The sequence below is a fragment of the Nyctibius grandis genome, chromosome 9 (assembly GCF_013368605.1).
Source record: "Nyctibius grandis isolate bNycGra1 chromosome 9, bNycGra1.pri, whole genome shotgun sequence".
NCBI lineage: Eukaryota > Metazoa > Chordata > Aves > Nyctibiiformes > Nyctibiidae > Nyctibius > Nyctibius grandis.
In genome coordinates this window covers 12,700,375-12,721,947 of record NC_090666.1, presented here as the reverse complement: position 1 = coordinate 12,721,947, position 21,573 = coordinate 12,700,375, and the positions used below count along the sequence as shown (strand labels likewise).

At 36.3% G+C, this 21,573-nt stretch overlaps 1 protein-coding gene across 1 annotated transcript in view; it reads right to left on the bottom strand.

Annotated features, from left to right (window-relative positions):
- LOC137667504 (titin-like) overlaps positions 1-21,573 on the bottom strand; it is a 245,020-nt gene that overhangs the window by 144,923 nt on the left and 78,524 nt on the right. Inside the window, 38 exon segments of the mRNA XM_068408322.1 lie at positions 153-230; positions 1,425-1,523; positions 1,840-1,917; positions 2,116-2,196; positions 2,409-2,486; positions 3,174-3,251; positions 3,775-3,855; positions 4,209-4,289; positions 4,550-4,612; positions 4,856-4,939; positions 5,556-5,624; positions 6,307-6,384; positions 6,942-7,034; positions 7,687-7,941; positions 8,165-8,242; positions 8,343-8,399; positions 9,295-9,342; positions 10,030-10,056; positions 10,171-10,248; positions 10,354-10,563; positions 11,153-11,413; positions 11,511-11,778; positions 11,859-11,948; positions 12,272-12,455; positions 12,707-12,989; positions 13,110-13,202; positions 14,200-14,487; positions 15,211-15,501; positions 16,011-16,298; positions 16,454-16,741; positions 17,263-17,541; positions 17,640-17,918; positions 18,013-18,291; positions 18,442-18,729; positions 19,220-19,498; positions 19,618-19,899; positions 20,010-20,288; positions 20,558-20,839. Of these exon segments, the coding sequence (XP_068264423.1) occupies positions 153-230; positions 1,425-1,523; positions 1,840-1,917; positions 2,116-2,196; positions 2,409-2,486; positions 3,174-3,251; positions 3,775-3,855; positions 4,209-4,289; positions 4,550-4,612; positions 4,856-4,939; positions 5,556-5,624; positions 6,307-6,384; positions 6,942-7,034; positions 7,687-7,941; positions 8,165-8,242; positions 8,343-8,399; positions 9,295-9,342; positions 10,030-10,056; positions 10,171-10,248; positions 10,354-10,563; positions 11,153-11,413; positions 11,511-11,778; positions 11,859-11,948; positions 12,272-12,455; positions 12,707-12,989; positions 13,110-13,202; positions 14,200-14,487; positions 15,211-15,501; positions 16,011-16,298; positions 16,454-16,741; positions 17,263-17,541; positions 17,640-17,918; positions 18,013-18,291; positions 18,442-18,729; positions 19,220-19,498; positions 19,618-19,899; positions 20,010-20,288; positions 20,558-20,839 (6,375 nt within the window).

Genomic DNA, 21,573 nt, shown 5'->3' with positions numbered 1-21,573 from the left:
TGTAGACAGTATTAAAGTTTATAAGATATGAAACATATTTATATAGTAGTAAATTTCTCTTTATGAATAGAGTAGATATCAATCTACACTATTTTTGGTACAAAACAAGTTATTTTTTGCTTTTGCCTAGTATTCCTGAATTGTGGTCATACCTTCAGAAATCTCTTCTCTGTGAATGGCAATAGACACTTCCTCCATTTCTTCTTCAGCCCATTCTTCAACTGTTGGTTCTTTAAAGAAAATTATTAGTTTTAGTATTTTAGGCGGATAGATGGATGGATGGATGGATGGAGGAAGGGATTGCTGGATGGAGAAGATGAAGACCAGTTCTTACAAGTTCTATATGACAATGACAGATATGCATACAATACAGAAAGTGCTGCACAGACACATATGTATGATTTGCTCTAAATTATGTGTTTTGTCCATGCCCCATGTAACCTATTGTGTTCTGTTGTATCTCTCAAATATCCTTCACTGGTCAACTGTCAGTCCATCAGAATGCCTTAGCTCCCCAAACTTCCCCATCACAACAGCTCGAGGGGGGGGGGTGACGGGGGGACACAACAAAGAGTTAGAGGTTGCTTCTTGATCCAGCTACATGAAAGTAAGAAGGACAAGAACAAGATGAGAAGGGTAGGTCAAAAATTGAAAGGAAAGTCTGGCATGTGCACATCTACAAACGTGATTGCATCAGGGAACATCGACTTGTTCTGCGGTAGAAGGTTAATTTGCAGGAGACAAACAGAAATTAACACTGCACGCATCCATATTAATATATATTTGCATGTTCATATTTTAGACAGATAACTTCCATATCTGATTTTAGAAACTCATTTATGCTTTTTAATAGAATATGTAAATTGTCTTGACTGGCTAGTTATTAATGGGATATAAAAATGGTCAAAATGTTGATTTCAGCTATCCTGAAGCAGATATTTTGTGGAATTATACTAATTTAAAACAACTGATCTCAACCTTCCCTGAGTATGAGAATGTGAACTAAAAAAGCTGGTGAGAAGCTAACACTGCAGAGAGAAATAGTGTTGTTATCTGCAGGGCTACAGAGAGCTTTGTAGGGAGTATCACAAATAGATGGTTACAGTCCGAACTAGCGGAGTCTACTCTCAACGCTGTACATCCATAATTCTTACTATGATTTCATGAAAAGCCTGATCAAAAGATCATTGTAGTCAGTAGCAGAGGTTCCATTCATGTCAATGGGATGGGATCCTGGCATTCAAGACTGAAATGGTAAATGGAGTTCAGGAGGCTCTGAACTGCCTGCAAGTCTGTAAAATGTTCAACACAAAACTCATACAAGACAACTAACACAAAATTTTTGTGTATTTTCATCTTGGTCTTAGAACAACAGACTTGTAGGCAAAGAACAAGTTTCTCACTATTGCCTGTTTATAGTGTACCTTCAGGTGGTGGGATTTCCTCTGGAATGGCAACAGATATTCTTTCTCCTGTAATAAGTAGTCTTTCTTCAAAAGTGGCTTTCTTCTGCACTTCAGGCACTTCGAAAGATAGTAATATTAAATGTATACTTTTCTAATTCCATTGAGAAAGCAATGTTACAAAATCCTAAATCTAAGTTTCCAAAGAATCGCTTAAAGGTACTGAGCACATAACACATACAAGAGATTCAATATTTAGAAAAAATATTTTTATAAGTATTGCACAACACATACAACGTACTGTAATGATTCATTGTCACTAAATCAGAACAGCAGTATTCACAGAGGAAGCACAAATCGATGACTGATAACAATACAGAACATATAAACAGAAGCTGAGAAACAGCATATTCTTTCATTCTAATGGAAAGCATACCTTTATCTGGAGGAGCCTCAACTTTTTTAGGAACAGCAGGAGATACTTTTTCTTTAGGTTTCTTAGGAACTGCAGGCACTTAAAAAAAGTATTTAGTTTTTAAGGACCTGTAAAGTGCAAAACTGGCAAAAGCAACACGTAGCAGAAATTAGATTAATCTTCAAAAAGATTACACATGGACATATTTTGCTTACAAAACACAACACTCAGCAAGCTGAGACAAATGAAATGTTCTAAAGACTACAATAAACAATATTACAGTGAACAATATTGTACCTTTTTCAGGTGGAGCTTCTTCTACTTTAGGAACACGTGGTATTTTTTCTTCTGGAACTGGTTTCTTAGGTACTTCTGGCACTTCAGAGACACGAATTATAATAATGTTAAGTAACTAAAATTACAGGTGTTTTAAGACTGCATCAGCTATCCACAAAACTGACACAAAAGATACATAGCTAACGTAACTGAAGTACAACTAAAACCAGATTCACTTAACAATCAAAACCAAAATTGGACATAAACAAGATGCTTAAGATAACAAGAAAAGAATGTTACTTATTTAAGTGTACCTTTCGGTGGTGGAGTTTCCTCTCTTTTTGGAACAGCAATTTTTTTCTCTGGTGGAGCTCTCTTAGGCACCTCTGGCACTTAAAAAAGATAAAATGTAAGATAACTGAATTCTATATTTTAAAGATTTATTGGAGTGTGATAGAATTCTATCAATCCATTTATAAGAATATCAAGACACACCACATAACACATTCATACACTTAACATAGAAAGGTATGAGAAAAGAGCAACATATATTGGTGAGGAGGTGGGGGGGTGCGGGGGGGATGTCAAACCAGTCTCTGGAAGCCTATCAAGTGCTTTAAGACTGATTTCTTAACTGAAGAAAGAGCTGCTCAAGTATGTTATCAGGCCTTAAAAACTGTTAGATATGCACAGAGAATTATACATAAAAAATCAATTGCTAACACAAACATGTTTATGTACAGTCTAACAAAAAAAATTAAAAAGGTATTCAACAAGTAGATGTACACTCCATCACTAAGTATACCTTTTGGCATATGGAGGTTCTTCTTTGGGAACAGGAAACGTGCACTTTTCTTCGGGCACAGGTTTTTTGGGCACTTCAGGAACTTTAAAGGTATTAAAATTTGCTTAAGTAATCTTTCTAAGTCTTTTTAGTTGTCTTAGATGAGAACAGACATACAACATAACACACAAAAGACTGTAGCTATCATATGCTTATATTGAGAAGTGAATAGTAGTTAGGAAAACAGCACAATAGTACAGGACTGCTTAAAGCCCACATTCAAAAGATGCTGTACCTTTTGCTGGGGGAGCTACCTCCTTTTTAGCAACAGCAACTTTCTTCTCTGGAACAGGTTTCTTAGGGACTTCAGGCACTTTGGAAAACATTGTCAAAGTGAGAGAGCTTTAGTTTTTGGACCACTTACCCAGACTTCAGTAATCCAAGATTGCTTTCTAGAACATAATATGTCTGGACAAGGAGCTGAGCACTGCAACACAGTACAGTGTACAAACTTTTGGACATATAATGGACTACATTGGAAAGACAATGTTAACATTTCTGCACTATCACCTTTCATGGCACTGAAGTAAAAACAGCCAACCCTTGTCTGCAAAAGCCACACAATCTACATACAAACAACAAGCACATGATTGTTAGGAAAGAGAAGGGCCAAAGCTGAGACAAATGCAAGCTGTAAGGTAAGTTATAGCTCAAATGAAAAGCGAAAATACGGAGATAATGCAAAATCAAATAATGCATATAGAGATAATGCACTACCAAAGCCACATAGAGAGTAAATTCATAAATATATTCAAGACGACTTGAAAAATAATATAATGAAAGACAATTTGTTTGGGTTTTTGTGTTTTGTTTTTTTACTAGGGCAGTAGAAATACCTTTAGCTGGTGGAGCTTCTTTTTTAGGGACAGGAACGGGCTTTCTTTCTTCTGGAACATGCCTCTTTGGTATCTCAGGCACTTTAAAGAGATAGGTGGTGAACACTTAGGAGTCTAAAAATATTGGTAAATCACAGTAGGCTACTTTCAACATGCTGGATGAGCAAACACTATATGTCAAAAAATATGCTGTTTTATCAAAGAGATACGATATGCTCATCTCAAAAAAAAGCTATTCAAAGAATTATTTAAAGCAGCGATGAAGAAGAATTAGATTTAGAAATGCAATAGGGCTTGAACTTTTGAGAGTAGAGCCATAGAGAGATGGAAAGATCTCAGTTCTGATATGATATCCTTTGGTAAAGTGTGGTACAGCCAGATAACATAAAAGTTCAGAAAAATGGAGTGCATGATGATACAAAGATTTTATTCACCTTCAGTATGAGGGATCTCCAGTTCTGTAGAAATGACTTCTTCTTCTTCTTCTTCCTCCTCCTCTTTGACTTCCTTATGTGCTACAATAGGAATTTTAAAGATATTAAATTTGGAGATAGGAAATATCAATGTCCATAGTAAATCTGAAAAGCTTTTAAGAAGATATTATGTGTGTCCAGTACACAAAGGTCAGTGAAACACATATGCTAATATATGAAAAAATTTCATCCAGAAAACCAACAGCATGTGCAAATCTCACAATGAGATTTGATTAACTACATATTCAAATTGTTTTAAAAATCTTAAATATTGATCAGCCTCTCATTCTTAATCAATCTACCTTCAATTGGGTAAACAGCTTCAAAGAATCTTTCTTCAACTGTTTTCTCATGCTCTGTTGGCTCTTCAAAGAAAAGTATTTAAACAACGTTAAGATAAAATAGTTGAAATGTTGATGTCTATTAATCTAAAGAAAACTGAGGCTACATAACACAATGAACAAAAAGAAGCAATGCATATTGAAAGACAAATACACGATGTGTCTAAATATGTAATTTGTCATATACAAAAATAGATTAAAAGAAAATCTAATAGGATTGAAAAGTTGTTTTGATTTTGGTGCACAGATTTTTGGTTTTGTACATACCTGTGACATATGAATATTCTTCTTCTTTGTGGACAGAAACCGACACCTTTTCTTCTGAAACAGTCCATGTTTCTACTGTCGGTACTTTAAAGATAGGATTTTGTTTTAGTATTTTATATTCTAGATCCACATTTGTGGTAGTCAGTGTGTGAGTTTTTATCAAACCTGTATCTGTATTGCACATTTAAGTCTTAGACATATTTAGACAGTCAGTATTCATATTCTAAAATACTGAACACACAACAAGCATACAAGTATAATATTTAGTATCTGTTAAAGACTAAAGACACAGACACCTTTAACCTGAAAATTTTAAAAAAATGCACGCACAGGCTTTTGGAAATAGTATATTAGAAGAATTCCAAAGGCGGTTCATGAAAGAAATTTTGGGGCACTGGGCCATTGTTATGTAAGCATAGGCTAGCAGGCAGTATAGGTGAAGAAAAAGCTAAATCACGCTGTAATATCCTGTGGGTTGTTTAAACGCGAATCAAAAGGCTAGCCACAAACATGTTAAAACCAGACTTTATAAAAGATAAAAACATGGTACACATACTAGTTAAACACTAGGGTAGTCACAGCATGACTAGTACAATAGATCCAGGTACATACACACAGGCCCACATATTCACAAGAGGCACAAGAACACATAGGGTGCTGGAAAAAATGTAAACTGCAATTGAAAGATGCAGATCTGTACCTTCCTTTTTCATAACTTTTTCCTCAATGATCATTGGTGTAGGTTTTGGTGGTAGAACTTTCTTGGTAACTGTTGGCATTAAAATTTTGTTAGTCATATATTTAGTAAAGGGATCAAAATAAGTCGACAGCTGTCTAGCAATGATGTTGAAAAAACAAGAGAAACATAACTCAGTAGCTAAGTCAGGCTGCTTGGAACCACTCAAAGCAACAGAAGGAATGTGTTTGCATCTTTTTATGGCTACTTTCTAAAGGGGCTGGGTAACTCAGGGTGTTTAGTACACAGGTCATATCCAGACTTATATTGAATTGCAGCCAACAGACTCCTGCTGCAGAATGGGAAATGCTATACAAGAGGAGGTGGTTATCAAGAGAATAAGGATGCATCTTTATTTCATAACTGAACAATTAACGAACAAATCCTGGTAGACAGGTCAAGATGGAAATCTGAGGAAGATGGAGATTTCACATCTTCAGCTTAGAGTGAAACATACCATTTCACCCAATGCAATTTTACACTCACTTCCTTTCTTAAAGCATTGGTAGTTAGCATATGCATTTAGTATTTTCCCCTAAAAAGCTTTTTGTCTTCCTTTTACAAAATTCAGCAGAAGCTTTTATTAGATGTTTCAAAGACTGAAAAATTGATCAGACCCATGTTAAATGAAGAAAAAGCATATGCAGATAAGCTAAGTAACAATAACCACTACTTTCATGTAAAGATGATATTAAGGTAATTAAACAGAAGTTACCCTCAGTCTGTTTGACTTTTTCTTCTGCAACCCTCTGAGTGGTTACCTCCACTTTTTCATCAACGGGTTTCTTGACAACTGTAAGTGATTCAGATATATTTATTGTTTAAATCATCTTGAAAATTATTTTCCAGACACAAACCAGGTACAACTGGCTATTTTCTCGTTTAGGATGTTGTAACCTTTGCGCATCCTGTGCGTTGTTCAGCGCATTGTTCACTGATGGTGAACAGTGGTGGCAAAGGCACTTGTGAAACAGGTGATCAGGCCCACCCTCCTCTGAGAGATATGCAGTGATCTGAATGGAAGACACTTCTCAGAAGCACAGCGTTCACTGGCTGAAAAGCACCACCCAAGCCCAGGCCTAATATACAGTGAGAAGGAAAGACAACTGAAGCTCAGTTTGATTTTGCCAGCAATTCTTGGTTTGCTTCAGCTACCATTGCCACTATTCTCGTATCGAAAATATGAGGTGGGAGAAGAGGAAAGGTTGCCATAAGCCTTGTTCATGTCACTGTCCAACATAAAGAGAATTCTATCCTTTCCAAGGAAATAACCACCACAGTTCAGCTTGAAGGAGAAGCATGAGATATCTTAATCTGCATATTCCTGTTAGTTTTGCAGGAAAGTCATACCTTTACGAACTGTTACTTCTTTCTTTTCCTTCTTTTCAGCTGTAATTGCTGGTGGTTTTCGCTCAGGCACAGGCTTCTTAGGAACTTCAACCACTTTAAAAATAATAACATGGCTTAATGATGAAAAATGCATTGTCTAAAGGCTTGATACACACAAAAGTTATTGGTTATACCATTATAAATCTATGAAGTTGAAAAACACACAAAGAGTTTTAGCGATCCAATTGTTGAAGTAAAATTTTCTGCTCATTTTCAAGTTTGATGGTTTCTCATCAAAGCCAAATTCTATTCCTAGAGGCATACCTGTTACTACTACCCAAGACAGTTAAAGCATGGAAGGAATTGCAAAACACAGCTATTAACATCAAGAAACTAACGTGTGAAACATTTAACCTAAATCAAGTTCATATAGAATACAAGAAAATGATAGAAGAAATATCCAAAACACCTAAAAATGACACATATCCTTACAAACTACTAACTCATACTAGGTTTTAAAGATGTCCCAATCTGCAAAGTTCATTGACAAACAAATTATAGCGTATCAATTTCTATCTGCATCTATACCTTGCCATACTAGAGTCCTTGTCTTATCATCAGGTGCTGGTTAAAACTTGGCAGCATATTAAAGTTCAAGTTCTTGTAAAAAAAAAAAAGAAAAAAATGCTGTCTGGCTCAACATTTTTGGGCCTTAATAATAAATATGAGAAAAGAGAAGAAAAAAGTGGTATCATAATTAAAATACCTTCTTCATGAATGACTCGTTTTTCTTCATAAGTCACTTCTCTTTTCTCATAAGCTTCTTCCCATTCCTCTTCCCCTTCATCATAGCCTTCTTCCTTGACATAATAGTCATGGTCTTCACCATAATCTTCTTCCCATTCTTCATAAGCTTCTTTGGGCTTTTCATGTATTTCCTTCTTTTCTTCATGAATCTCTTCTCTCCTTGCCATGGATGTTATTTTGACCTCTTTGAGCTTCTCTGGCAGCAGCTCAGGAACTTTAAAAAAAAAATAAAGTAGATTATTCATATCATAGTTTGGAATTTACAAGGCGTATTGGATGTTCACAGTTAATGACATTATTTCACCCTCACAGACGGTTTAAAGAAGTGACTATTTTTTAAGCTGTCCTAATCAGACAATTCAAAACAAATTGCATTGTTTCCACAAAGTAATTTTACTATTTTTAAAAAAGTTAAAAAATAAAAGGAAAAAAGTTACCTTTAGGTGGTGGGACTTCTTCAGGACCTTTTTTAACCACCTTTTTGGCGACTTTCTTGACTGGAACCTTTTTTTCTGCTTAAAAACAATGTATTTTAAAATTTAAATTAAAAAAAAAGAACAACCAACAGTCATAATGAAACATGTACACCTGTCCAAATACTTTGAGTATTCTTACCTGGCTTTTTCTCCTCTGGTGGAGGAACAAGAGGCAGAAGAATAGGAATAGGGGCAGCTTGTAGGAAAAATGAAATATTTGGAATAAAACGTGAGTATGATTTTTTCTTGTAAATGAAGAAAAATCCTAGTGCATTTGGAAAATAGATGAGATCATTTTATTGCAGCTGCAGAATAAAAGCAAACATGGTGCTCATTCTGACATTTTACTGTAGCTGGAAGAAGATATTCTGAGTGGGAATTCCCACTCTACCTTTATTTGAACCCTGACCCTTCTCAGCTTTATTTCCTTTACTGCCATCACTGTCCTATCTTTGCTGATTGTAATTCATCTAAATATCAAATCTTTCCCCTCCTGCTGCCACTGCAAGCATTTACCAAATTATCCAACCAAGATGACTGAACTACTAAGGTTCATAGTAAACTATTGAATGTAACAGAAGTATACGTAATGTTTGTAGTCTGTAGTCCAATACCAGAGCCTGGGTAAAGACAATTTGCAATAAACATGCAATCCATTGTATGGCTTTCAAATAATATTTGTATTTTCTTTTCTTTTTTTTTTTCCCAAAGGGTAGTAATTCAGACAGCTTATTTAAAAGATATTTCTGTGGTGAAAAGAAGAAAAGGTGAAAATAAAGAATGATTAGAAGAGGAAAATGGAAATAAAAGGAAGATGGAATGAACACGAGACTGAAAGCCAAACAAGATGGAAATGGCAAACTCTTTTTAAGAGAAAAGGCTTCATTCCTACCACTACCTGTGTATAGTTTTCACCTTTCACAAAGCAAAACAAGCCTATTCAAGCCAAGCTCATATCATATTTGTATAGAGTCAATTAACTAGTTCTTATCACTGAGCTGTCTAAGATTTTTCTTGAGGTTCCCACTGGCCTGTTGCTTCAGTGCAGATATAAAACAGCACTACGGAACAAGTAAGGTTTGTTACCATACCTTCATCTGGTTTTTGAGGTGGAACTGCAACCTTGGCATCAGGAACATCTAGAAAAACAAAATATTTAATTGACTTAATTAAAAAAAAAGAAGATTTGAATATGCTGTCCCCATGAATCGTAGTTCATGGTGCTTTAATCTTTCTGTTCTAGCATACAAGGATTTTAGCTTGCTCCTCAAGAATAAGCTAGCTGAGCAATAGATAACTAATTGCATTAATCTTTCAGTCTGGCCTGACTACACTGTTTCATTTTATTACTGAATAATTCTTGCATCATTTTGGAGTAGGCTCTTAAGGACATTCAGAAAAGAAGATCACTATATATAACAAGGAGGTGATTGCTACCCATTTTGCCTCCTTGGTTATTTTTTTTCAGTTATGCAGAGGATATAGAATCTATTCATTGGTACCTCTTCATTGTTCTATTCCTCAGTCATTCAAACAAAAATAAACTTTTGTGTTTTAGAGAATGAGGCTTCCCATATTGTACAAAATAGGTCCCCAGACACATTAATATCACTGATTTTGGAGTTATCACAGTATTCATTGTCACTGTTTACGAGAATAAATAGTTCCATATATCTATGGATGAGGAATATTTTTTCAGAGTGTAGGTTTGACTTACTATAACCAGGAAAAAAGGATTTGAAAATAAAAAATAAAGCAGAGCAATGCACTAAATCTATGACAGAGTATAGACATGATCTTCTGCCAGTCTTGCTCATGATCTTTACCTGGTGGCTTCAACTCCAGTTTGATTTCTGCAAAAGAATATTAGATTTCTTTTGAGACTATTTATTTTTCCAGAATCATGTTTCAAACTCACAAATTTGCAGATGGCTATGATCGCAAATTTGTTTAGCAAATTCGCTAACCTTTGGTTACAAGATAGAGCTCTGCAGTGCTTCTTGCTTCTCCTCTTGGTTCAAGACGAGCAATTACAGAATATACACCTGCAATAGCCAAGAATGTTCATATTTATATGCCTTTATCATCAAAAAAACAGACGACAAAATCAGATACAAGAATACCAGCACAAATATTCCATGTGTTTTTACCTTCATCTTCTGCAGTAACATTGTGAATAGTCATATAATGACAGCGACCTTCACTTCTGAAGCTGTACTTGGGACTCTCTCTCAGTTCAGTGGGGCCTTTATACCATGTCACAACTGCATCATCAAAAGACACCTCGCACTCAAAGGTTGCAGACTGGTGTTCACTCACTACAATGTTCTGTATGCTCTTTGTGAACTGAATTGGTTCCGCTGTTTTTAGAAACAAAAAATATATCAATTGTTATGCACCACCAGGCCATTTAGCTTATCATCTAATTGCTTCTCATTGTTTTCATCATAATAGCTACATTATAATGAGAGATAATACCAAGAGATCTGGAAAAAGTAGAGTAAGTAAAAGGGATTCCATCTTCTATGAAGTTTTCTATGTAAGAATGAAGATTAGAAGACATAAGAGTACAACTATAACAAGACTGCTGTGCAGATAAATTATACAAGAGAAGCCATTAAGGAAATTAAAGATAAAGAATAATTAAGAAAAAGAGGAAATCCAAGGAAGACATAAGAGCATCAGAGAAAAAGAAAATAAAGGCAAGTATGACTCAGATTGTTTGAGGGCCGGGGGATGTTAGTAATCATAGCAGTTAAAAATACCAACTTACACAAGTATGTCACATGTTCAAAGAGAAAGGACAGCAAAATTTCTTGTTTAGTCCATTTCCAAGTTTGGGAATATCTCTTTAGGAAATTCCTTTTATTTTCATTTGTTCTCTTAACGGAACATCCAGAAATTGTTTACCACTACTGTAATAAAGAGATTCTATATCTGTTTACAAACCTTCAATGGCCAGATCTGCAGTTGTTTCTAGATTGTCAAGCTTGCAGGTATACTGTCCCTGGTCTTCTGTTCTAACATCCTTGATGATGAGTTTGTGTACTTTGTCAGAGACTTGTGTTGAATATCTCCCTCCTATCTTAATAGGTCTCCCATTTCTATACCACTGAGTCTTGGCATTTGGGATAGAGAACTGACAAGACAGCGTGCATGTGTTTCCTTCCTTGAAAGTAGTGTCATGAAGATGCCGTTCAACTGCAGGTTCTATTAGCATGTTAAAACATACATTTTAGCGGACATCAGAGAGTGGAATAATTAAAGTGCAGCTTATTTCAAATACATGCTTCAAAAGTACACTTACCGATAACAGTTAGCCTGGCACTGGCAATGTGTGGTCCGCACACTATTCTGAAATTGCCCTGATCTTCAAGTTGGCAGTTCCTGATTCTCAGTATGTGGTGATCGCCTTCAATTCTGATTTCATATTTGTCATTGGAGTCCAGTTTCTGGGTTCCCTTGTACCATGAAAGTTTAATTTCTGGATAGTTAATTTTAATCTCACATTCAAAGATAGCATCCTCATCTGTTAAAACTGTCTGATTTTCAATGTCTCTGATCAGAGTAATAGGCTGAAAAATATTAGTTTTAATTAGTTTCAAGTTCCCTATAATGGGCTTGAATATTTCACAAATCAGGCCAAAAATGTTACCTCTGTCTGTGAGAGTCGTTGCTGAATGAAAGCTACAAGTTCATCAAACTCTTGATCTTCTCTTCGAGCTTTTTCTGTGAGCTCGATTTCCTGTAAAAAGTCAGAATATATTCAAAGATAAAAGGATACTAAATGTTCCTACGTCAAACTTTCTGTAACTGTAGTGCAACTAGTGTATCTTCGCATCTTAAAAATTGCAGCCAAGTTGTGAAGACGGAATGTTCTTGGCCAGAAGGCTCATTCCTTCTTCTTGGGTTTGAGCATGCAAGAAATTTAGAGCTGTCAGTAAAAGATTTAAAAAGGAACCAGAAATTCCTGCACACACAGTAATATCAGAGCACAGACACCAAGCCTGTTCAAATGAACAGTGTTACTCCTAACAAAGCTAATGCTGCAGTCACGCTGTATCTTACCAATCTATGGCTTTCTTCTGCTTGGGTTTGCTTTAGTAACTCAAAAGCTTGCAGGAGGCCACGGAAATCTGTAATTCCATACATGCGAGCATATTTCTCATATTCTTTGGGATCGACATTTTTTAGAAGTTCCAAGATATCAATAGGTTGCTCTTCCTCTTCTTCCTTCCTTTTTGTTGGAGTGCTATTCAAATCAATGACATAAGTTAAATATACGATGCTTCATTTCTAGAAAGTTGTTCACTGAAAAAATGAATCAGTTTATAGCTGCCCTGTGCAGTGGAATCCTTTAGTTCAGTCTGGTCAGGTGCTTCTATTTTTAGTACAGTTATTCATATTTAATGAATATTAAAAAAAATCTTGATCTGAGATATACAATAAAAAATGTTTCCTCTGTGTTGATGGCAAATCAATCTATAAAAACTTTCCATATACCTTTTTAGTTTTGCCCTGAGATCCCCTTCAACAACTTCTTTCTTTCTTTCTTCAACTTGTAGGTTTACACTCCTCTCAATTTCGCCATGTTGGTTAAAAGCTACACATTTGTACATGCCAGAATCAGTTTTTATTGCATCCTTTATTTCTAGTTTGGCTTCATCTCCTCTCTGCTGGATTATAATGCGACCTCCCTGGTTGAGTTGCCTCCATTTTCCCTTCATCCATTTAACATTGGGAATTGGGTCTCCTCCAACTTTTGCAATAAATCTTGCTACAGTCTCTGCAGAAAGATGCAAATGAGGAAGCTAAGTCTTTCCAGCTGTCTATGTCAGCAGGACATAATCTCAAACAAAAGGTATAGGTAAATAGAAGACAAAGTACTTTTGTGAAGAGTTCTTACTTTCCATGACTTTGATACTCTGAGGCTCTGATACAAAATAAAGTTTTCCTTCCACTTCTGCTTTCTTAGCTGCTGGTGCAGCTGCTGGTTTTTCTAAAAAACAGAGTCAAACAGATGGTTTAATGTAATAGTTTATGTTTATGCCTGATGATCCTTCCAAAGGAATTTTAAAAAGGGAATTAATTGCAGAGATGGAACAAAATATTATGCAAGACATAAAAATGCAAAATACTTTCATACTGTTTTAATTAACTTGTATTTTACCTTCCAGATGAAACTGAACACTGTGGGCCATATTGTGCTGTTCATTACCTTCAGCCAAGTCATTTATATTCTGCATGGATGCAAATTCAAATATGGATATGCAAATAAGAAGCCTCAGTTTCTAAAATGGATTAGTTTTTAACGAGGTATTCTCTTTTCTGTCTATTGCTGGAAATCTCACCCTCTGAGCTATTTGCATTTTTTTATCGGTGATCTGTTCAATTCTTTTTTTTTTTTCTTTTGTGCAGTTCCTAGCCTTGCAGCTACCCATGTAGTGAAAAAGATACTATTTCTACATATTACTGAACACTTATGCCTTTTATGCAATGGTAAGACAAGACCTACATGGAAGGACTCATGCTTAGTCAATATTAACTTTCAGCTAAAAGGTCAAAATGTCTTAGAGTTTTAACAGTCCTGAAGCAATTAGCCTCTAAGGCCACATGCTCAATCAAACTCCTTTATTATTTTCCTTTCATAAACACCACTGTTCCCATTCTTTCCATAAAATATGCATGTCCAAGTAATCTCACTCATTTAGCTTGCATTTTTCTTAAATTTGGTGTTTAGATTTAGAAACTAAATTATTTACCTTTTTGGTAAGATTATACTATGGATTTGACACTGATCTCCCACTGTTTATGTCACTATTTGTATATAAATTATTGTTAAATATAGTCTTCCCAGATTGTACAGTTTTGCAAAGACCTAAAAGATACTAATTGTTTGCTATTAGATTATTAACATTTCTGTTCCACAGAAAACAAAGCAGGATGGAATTTTGTTTTAAATATCATATGCCTTGATTTTCTCCATGTTACTGTACCTTTAACTATCACTTTAGATTTGCAAGTGTCAGTGCCAGCTGCATTTGAAGCTTTGCATACATATTCTCCTGAATCGGATTTGGTAACTGCAGCAAGTTCCAGAAGAGCTACTCCATTAGCAAAGCTGAAGTTGCATCTGTCTGAAGCTCTAATTTCTCTTCCTGCCTTCAGCCACTGAATCCGGATCGGCTGCGATCCTTGGACGTGGCAGCTGAGCTGTAGGGTATCGCCTTCCTCTGCTGCTGCTGGCTGAAGAGGCTGGTCAAAAACTGGAGGCTTTTCAGGTTCTGGAATATGAAAATGCTTGAGTGAATACTTGAGGAAGGAAAGTATGATTAAGAATGTAGGAGAAAAAAAGATACATGTGATTCTTAAGAAGACAATAGCAAGGAAAGAAGGACAATAAACAGAAGTAGGAGAATGTCAATCATAGTTTTAGAAAACAGAATAAATATGAAGAGAGTATGTTTTTTTACGCAAACATGCAAGAAATATCTCTTCTCCATGCAGCAAGGACATTCACATGCAAAAAATAGTATAAGAACTAAAGCACTGCTCTTAGGCTGCAAAACTGTGTAAGCCCCTTTAAAGAAAGAAATATGCAGTTTCCTGCAGGAGTATTATGACGAAGCGCCATGCTGCCATAACACAATGTCAAGGCTGCCCAATTAGATGTAATTGCACAGAAAAACTGTTACTCCATTAAAAGAGAACGATTAAAAATTCAACAGAAATGTCACATAAAGATTTCAATGTTCACTTTAGATCAGTTGTAGCAAATAGTGAAAAAGTAAATAAGCCCCTCCCTGAAAAATATTGTTTTATTTTAATCACAAAATTAAAAGAATTCCTTGATTTTGTGGTTTAACTCAGTTTTATCTTGTCCATCTCATGACATATTACTGCTGTTAAGGTAAATAAAACCAGCTCATAAGATAGAAGCTGTATACTTGCAGGTAACATACAACAAAGAAAAGTGAGAAGCAAAGAAAAATAAGATTTCAACTAACCTCTGATAACAACAGAAGATGTACACAACACGCTTCCTGCTTCATTGGACACTTTGCAGGTATATAAACCAGCATCTGATTGCTCTACGCTCTTTACATGCAAAAGTAAGGTATTATTTTTGAAAGATATTTCACAATGAGGGCTTGAATGCACTTCCTGATTGTTTTTATACCAAGCCACAGTCAAAGGCTGAGAGCCAGAAACACGGCCCTCAAGTTTAAGTTCGTTCCCTTCTGTTTCTTCGACTGCTTCAGAGAGTTTCTTAGTAAAAGTAGGTGGAGTTTTTCGTTCTGAAAAAAAAAGAACATATTATTCAAATTCTACGAATTGAACCTGAAATGAAAAATTCTAAAGAAAAATTTGAACATTGGGGAATTGATATTTGCTCTCAATCAAATAGGATATATATTTTTTTATATGAAAGTATGCCAAGGTAAACAGCAGGTGTCTTGCTCTTACAGTCACTGTCATAGCTGATTTTGAAAAAAAAAATCCTTTTACAGGGATTTTAAGTCAAATCCCGTTTTAAAAAACCCAAGATTTTTGTTGAATTCTCAAGAAAGAAATAGGCCAAAGCTTATAAAGAAACTAGGCTGAAGAAAATATTCTTTTATTTCTCCTCCCACTGCTGTTAGCAGCCCTTCCTAACTCCCTTAAGAGGCCCATGGGTATCTCCAGATAGGTACTTTCAAGGTATATCTCAAAAGTTTTTCTCAAACTTACTTTGCAGCAATAAGGCTGACTTCATTTATAATTAAAGAAAGAAAAATGTACACATAATTTATTATCTACTCAGTACCTTTAACAGTCAGTTGAGCTGTGCAAGAGTCCTTTCCAACTTCATTGCTAGCATAGCATGTATACTTTCCAGAGTCTCCCCTATCAACTCTCAAGATGGTCAAGTGGGCTGTGTTGTCTACATAACTGATCTGGTAGTTTCTTCCTGTTCTAATCTCTTGGTTATCTTTTGCCCAAGTGACTCTAATAGGCTGTGTTCCAGAAATGTGACACTCAAAGTCAGCACTTTCTCCAATAACACCATCCACAGGTGTAATTGGGATGTCAAAGAATGGAGGAGTCTTCCCTTCTGAAGAGTGAAAGAAATAAAAAAGCATCACTTTAAAAATCTCGATTTGCTTTAAATCTCTATGAAAAAAATGTTATTTGTACAATATTAAATCCATCTATAAAGCAAAAGTGAGTTTTAAGATATTGCCATTAAATATTTCACAGCCCACCGACCTGTAAGGACAAGCCTGCCACTAGAAGAAGCAGTCCCAATTGCATTGGTAGCTGTGCAGGTGTATTGCCCAATAAGGCTCCTATCTGTCTTCAAAATCCGGAGAGTTGCTACATTATCTATGAAGGATGTGTGAACATCGTAGTCCTCTTTTACACGTACACCGTCTTTAAACCAAGATACTTCAATAGGTTCTGAACCAGCAATTCCGCAATCAAATGTAACTGGTAAGCCAACAGTTTCATGAATATCTCTTAATTTTCTTGTAAAAGAAGGAGGAAGTTTACGCTCTGTAAGAAAACAGGCATTGTACAGTGAGGACTTTCAGAAGATATGTACCTGTTGCTGTACTCACCAATAATCACTGCCTTATATACTGTAGAGGATGCTGGATTTTTGCTCATAACTTCTCATTAAAAATGTTATTCAGCATATCATTTGGAACCTGATGTGAAAAGAGCACTGTGCATATGGTTGCAGGAAAATATATAACCATTTTGCCCTCAGTTACACCCAGTGAGAATTTAACCCTTGGGGCTGCTAATGGTGGAAAGATTCAAAGCAATATGTTCAATGGGGAAGGAAGATGCAGAAGTTTGTATCCCTACAGAAGAGCCGTGGTCAGTGAGAGACATATTTTGATTAGCTTTACTGGTAGACCTTTGTTAATAGAAGACAGTGCCACAGGGTATCTTAAGATGTCAAGAAACTGTAAAGTATTTAAGAAAAATATAATCTTTGCTTTTCAAAATAGCGAAGCATACTTAAGAAAAATAGGCCGTTTTCCTATTTTTTAAAATGAAATATTCACCTTGAACTGTCAGCAAAGATGATGAAGCAGCCTCCCCAACAGTGTTTTCTACTTTGCAGATGTACTCCCCACTGTCACTACTGTCTACCTGGCTGAAAACCAGAGTGGCAACTTGGTTCTTAAAGTGCATTTTCACAGTAGCAGTTCCTCTCAGCTTTGTATCGCCTTTGTACCACGATACAATCATTTCTGGTGTCCCAGCAACCTGGCACTGTAAGGATGCAGAATCCCCAACAGTCACCCGCACTGGCTCCAAGGGTATAATGAAGTAAGGTGGTTCTGAAGAACAAACACACACCGTTAGAATAAAAAGATATTGCACAATGACCGTTAGTAGTTCAAATAACACTTAATGAAATGATGGTGGCTTGACGCACCTAGTATTGTGATTGTACCATGACAATTATCTTGTCCAGAATCGTTTTCAATATGACAAGAATATTGCCCCTGATCTTCTAGCTTGCTACTAGGGATTTCCAGTATGGCAGATGTTTCTGTAGTGGTGATGCTACACTTTTCAGAGTGAGTTATTTTTACTCCATTTTTCTTCCATGTCACTGTAATTGGTGGAGTACCCGTATATGTGCATTCCAAGATTAAATTTTTCCCTTTCTCTACACTTAAATCGTTCACTTTCTTCACAAATTTGGCTGGTTCTATAATGAATAATGGGAAGAAAACAAATTAAATAAAGGCAAGAGATCATTTTTAGAAGCATAAGAAGCATAAAAAACAGCAGTTGGGACGAACCTTTGACAAAAAGATGTGTTGTGCAAGAAATCTTCCCTGCCTCATTAGAGACCTGGCAGGTGTAGTCTCCACTCTGAAGTGGCTGTACATCAAACAGCTCCAGTTCTGCAATTAAATCTTGCAAGGTGATATTGCATCTGTGTCCTGGTACTAGCTCAACACTACCTCTAAACCATTTAACTTCCAATGGAGAGGAGCCTTTTATGATACTGGTAAAGGTTATGTTTGCCCCAGATGAAACATTCAGTGGTTCAGGTTTCTTCACAAAAGATGGTGGTTCTAAGCATGCAAATACAACAGACAGAGAAGAAGTCAATTTCAATTTCTGATGAAGAACATAGTAATCAGAAACATGTGACAAAACAAAGAATTAAGTCTTTTTGAAAATAAATTTGTGCCCTCTGACTCTGGCTTCTTGTTAATACTGACCTCTAACACTCAAAAATGCACTGCATTCATCAGACCCAGCTATGTTACTGGCTGTGCACAAATAAGTTCCCATATCAGATTCCTGAAGACCATTCACTTTCAGAGAACAGGTATTGTCTGTAAGGGTAGCCTGATACTTGTCTCCACTGGTAATCTCCTGTCCATCATGAAACCAGGAAACCAGAATAGGTGGTGAGCCATAAACTTTGCATTCCAGTACAGCTGAAGAACCCAGCTGACCATATGTTTCTTTCAGTTTTCTTGTGAAAGAAGGAGGTATAATACGATCTGCATTTGTTAAAAAAAAAAATAAAAATTATGATACAGGAGCTTAAAATATAAGTAGTTCCTCATGCTTAATAAAATCAGTTAACTTTCTTTTGATATGTCTGCTTTAGCAATTTGCTCCTACACACCTAAGTCATTGAAAAATAGATTGTTGATGGTTAAGGACATGCTGGAGCTTTCATTCACACTTTGTGAGGGACACCTTTTATTTTTGCAGTTCTTTTTCACAAGCAACAATATTGCACCAGCTGTCCAAGAAGACATGTTGATTAAAGCTGAAGAAATCAAGCCCTTGCAACAACTCCTGCCCCTTGGAGGCAGGAGTAGGTGTCTATTCTTGATGTCTGTCCAAGTGGCATGCTAAGCACTCCTAAGATTATACAAGCAATGAGTCTCTCAGGCTGCCAGTCATGAGAAACAGTTTGCTATCTGAAAGCTTCGTAAAGGAACTATAGTATCAGATGCGATTAAAAAAGAGTAGTCAACTAACCTGAAACATGCACTGAAGCTGTGCAGCTGCTTTTACCAACACTGTTTTTCACCTCAAAAGTATATTCTCCACTGTCTTCTCGTCCTGCATTGACGATCTTAAGCCCAGATACTTTGTTGAAGAAACTGATTTTGTATTTATGGTCAGTGGACAGTTCATTCCCATCCTTAAACCACCTAGCAGTAAGCTCTGGTGTGCCATCTACTGTGCATTCCAGAGTACAAGAGTCTCCAGCTGTAACTTTGACTGGGCCTGGCTTCTCTACAATGACTGCAGGTTCTGCAATGAGATGCAAGTCACAACATTTTTAAAAACAACAATGCAATAGTTAGTTTCATAAAAATAAAAAATTTAAAGCATCTTAAAACACATTGTGTTTTTTATCCCATGCTACCAACCTAGCACAGTCAGTGTGGCAAAGCATTCCTGAACTCCAGCATCATTTTTTATCTGACAAATGTATTTCCCAGCATTGTCTGTTTCTGCATTTCCAATCCGCATAGTTGCAATGTTTTCCGAATAGGAGATCCAAAGATTATCACTTTCTCTAATGATTTCCCCTTTGTCTTTTAACCACAGAACAGAAATGGGCTGTGATCCTTCTACTGCAGCCTGCAGTTCAACTGACTCCCCAACTACGACAGTGAGATCACTCAGCTTCTTCACAAAGGTTGGTGGTGCTATTTAAAAGAAGATATTTAACAGTAAAAAAACATGCCAGGAGAGGAAAAGTAGGAGGAGAATGACAGGAACAATGAAATGCCAAGAACGTGCCAATCCTTATACAAACCTCTTAGTGTTACAGAGCCGATACAGGAATCACTTCCCACATCATTTACAGCTTTACAGTGATATTCACCAACATCTGCACTATCCACACTGAGAATGTGAATACTTGCTAGGTAGTTCTCAGACATGACCTTATACTTCTTGCTGCTCCGAATTTCTCGTTTGTCTTTATACCATGAAATCTGGAATGGAGGAGTGCCCTGAAGCTCACATTCCAGGTGAATATCAGACCCTTTCAAGGTCTGGACTGGATGGGGCTTCTTGGTAAAAATGGGGGGTGCTGGAAAAAAAAAAGAGGTTAAAGTTTGTATTATTCGAGCAAAGGAGTTTAAAGAGGACAGACTATTCAAGCAGCTGTTCTGATGCTAAACAGCCAAGACAAACCATAAGTAAGAAAGATCTCCCACAGCATAACCAACAAGGCAAGAGATTTGCCATCTATTCAGACAGATTTTGGCCTCTCTGACTAAAGAAAGTGGGATTTAACAGCTTTTCCACAAACGAGGACTCATACAGATAGAAAGGTAAGGAAAGAACTTGGATTCTGACCTTTTACTTTCAGTGAGGTACTGGTGCTTGCACTACCCGCTGGATTCTGAGCTTCACAAGCATAGTCACCACTGTCTTCAACACTGAGGTTGTGCATTTCAATGACTGCCACCGAATCCACAAAGGACATTCTGTATTTTTCACTGGGATGGATCACGGTTTCACCTTTGTACCAGGTCACTTTGATTTCTGGAGATCCACCTATTTTGCATTCATATGTAGTGGAATCATGCTGTTTCACAAGTCTTGATGAGTCTAGTTTCTTAATAAACCTTGGTGGTTCTGGAAAGCCAAAAAGGTGAAATGATGCTTTAAACTGCACTGATTCTTTGAATAAGCAGGGAAATATGTAATAGAAAATGTAAACTTTGGGGACATATGCAAACATTCTACTTTTGCAATTGCTATGAAATTTTTTTAAGATGATTTCAAGTTGGTCCAAAATCTAGATTAGGAAGCAAACAAGTTTTCTCTCTGCATTTCCGTTAGTTTCTCCTTACTTTACTGTCCCACTCCTCCTTCTGTATATTCAGTACAGATCAGCTGACGTGTGATTTTCTTTAAGTAATATCCTTTTGCAATACATGAGTAACCAAAATGTCTTATGGAAATGCAAGAATTCAAACTGTTCGGCCAAGAAATATTATTAAGAGCATTTATGCTGAGCATTATAACAACTGCTTTATATCTTAATATGTCATTAACAATTGATATAGTCAATAAATGTATCTGCCTTATAATCCTTCACACATTTATTGCAAAGCCAAATATAAAGGTGCATATAATGAATAAAAGTCAAGAAGTTCAGGTAGCAAACAAAAGAGGTTCAAAATAATCATGCTGGGAAGAATTATGAGATGGCTTGTATTACAGAAGTTGGTGTTAAAGGTCCTGTGACTGAAAAGTAAACCAGATGGTTACATTTTGTTCTGTAAGAAGAGAAAGGAGTGGAGGTTTGACACTTTCCATCAAAAGCACCAAGGACGATTCAGAATCACAAGACTGAACACTAATAG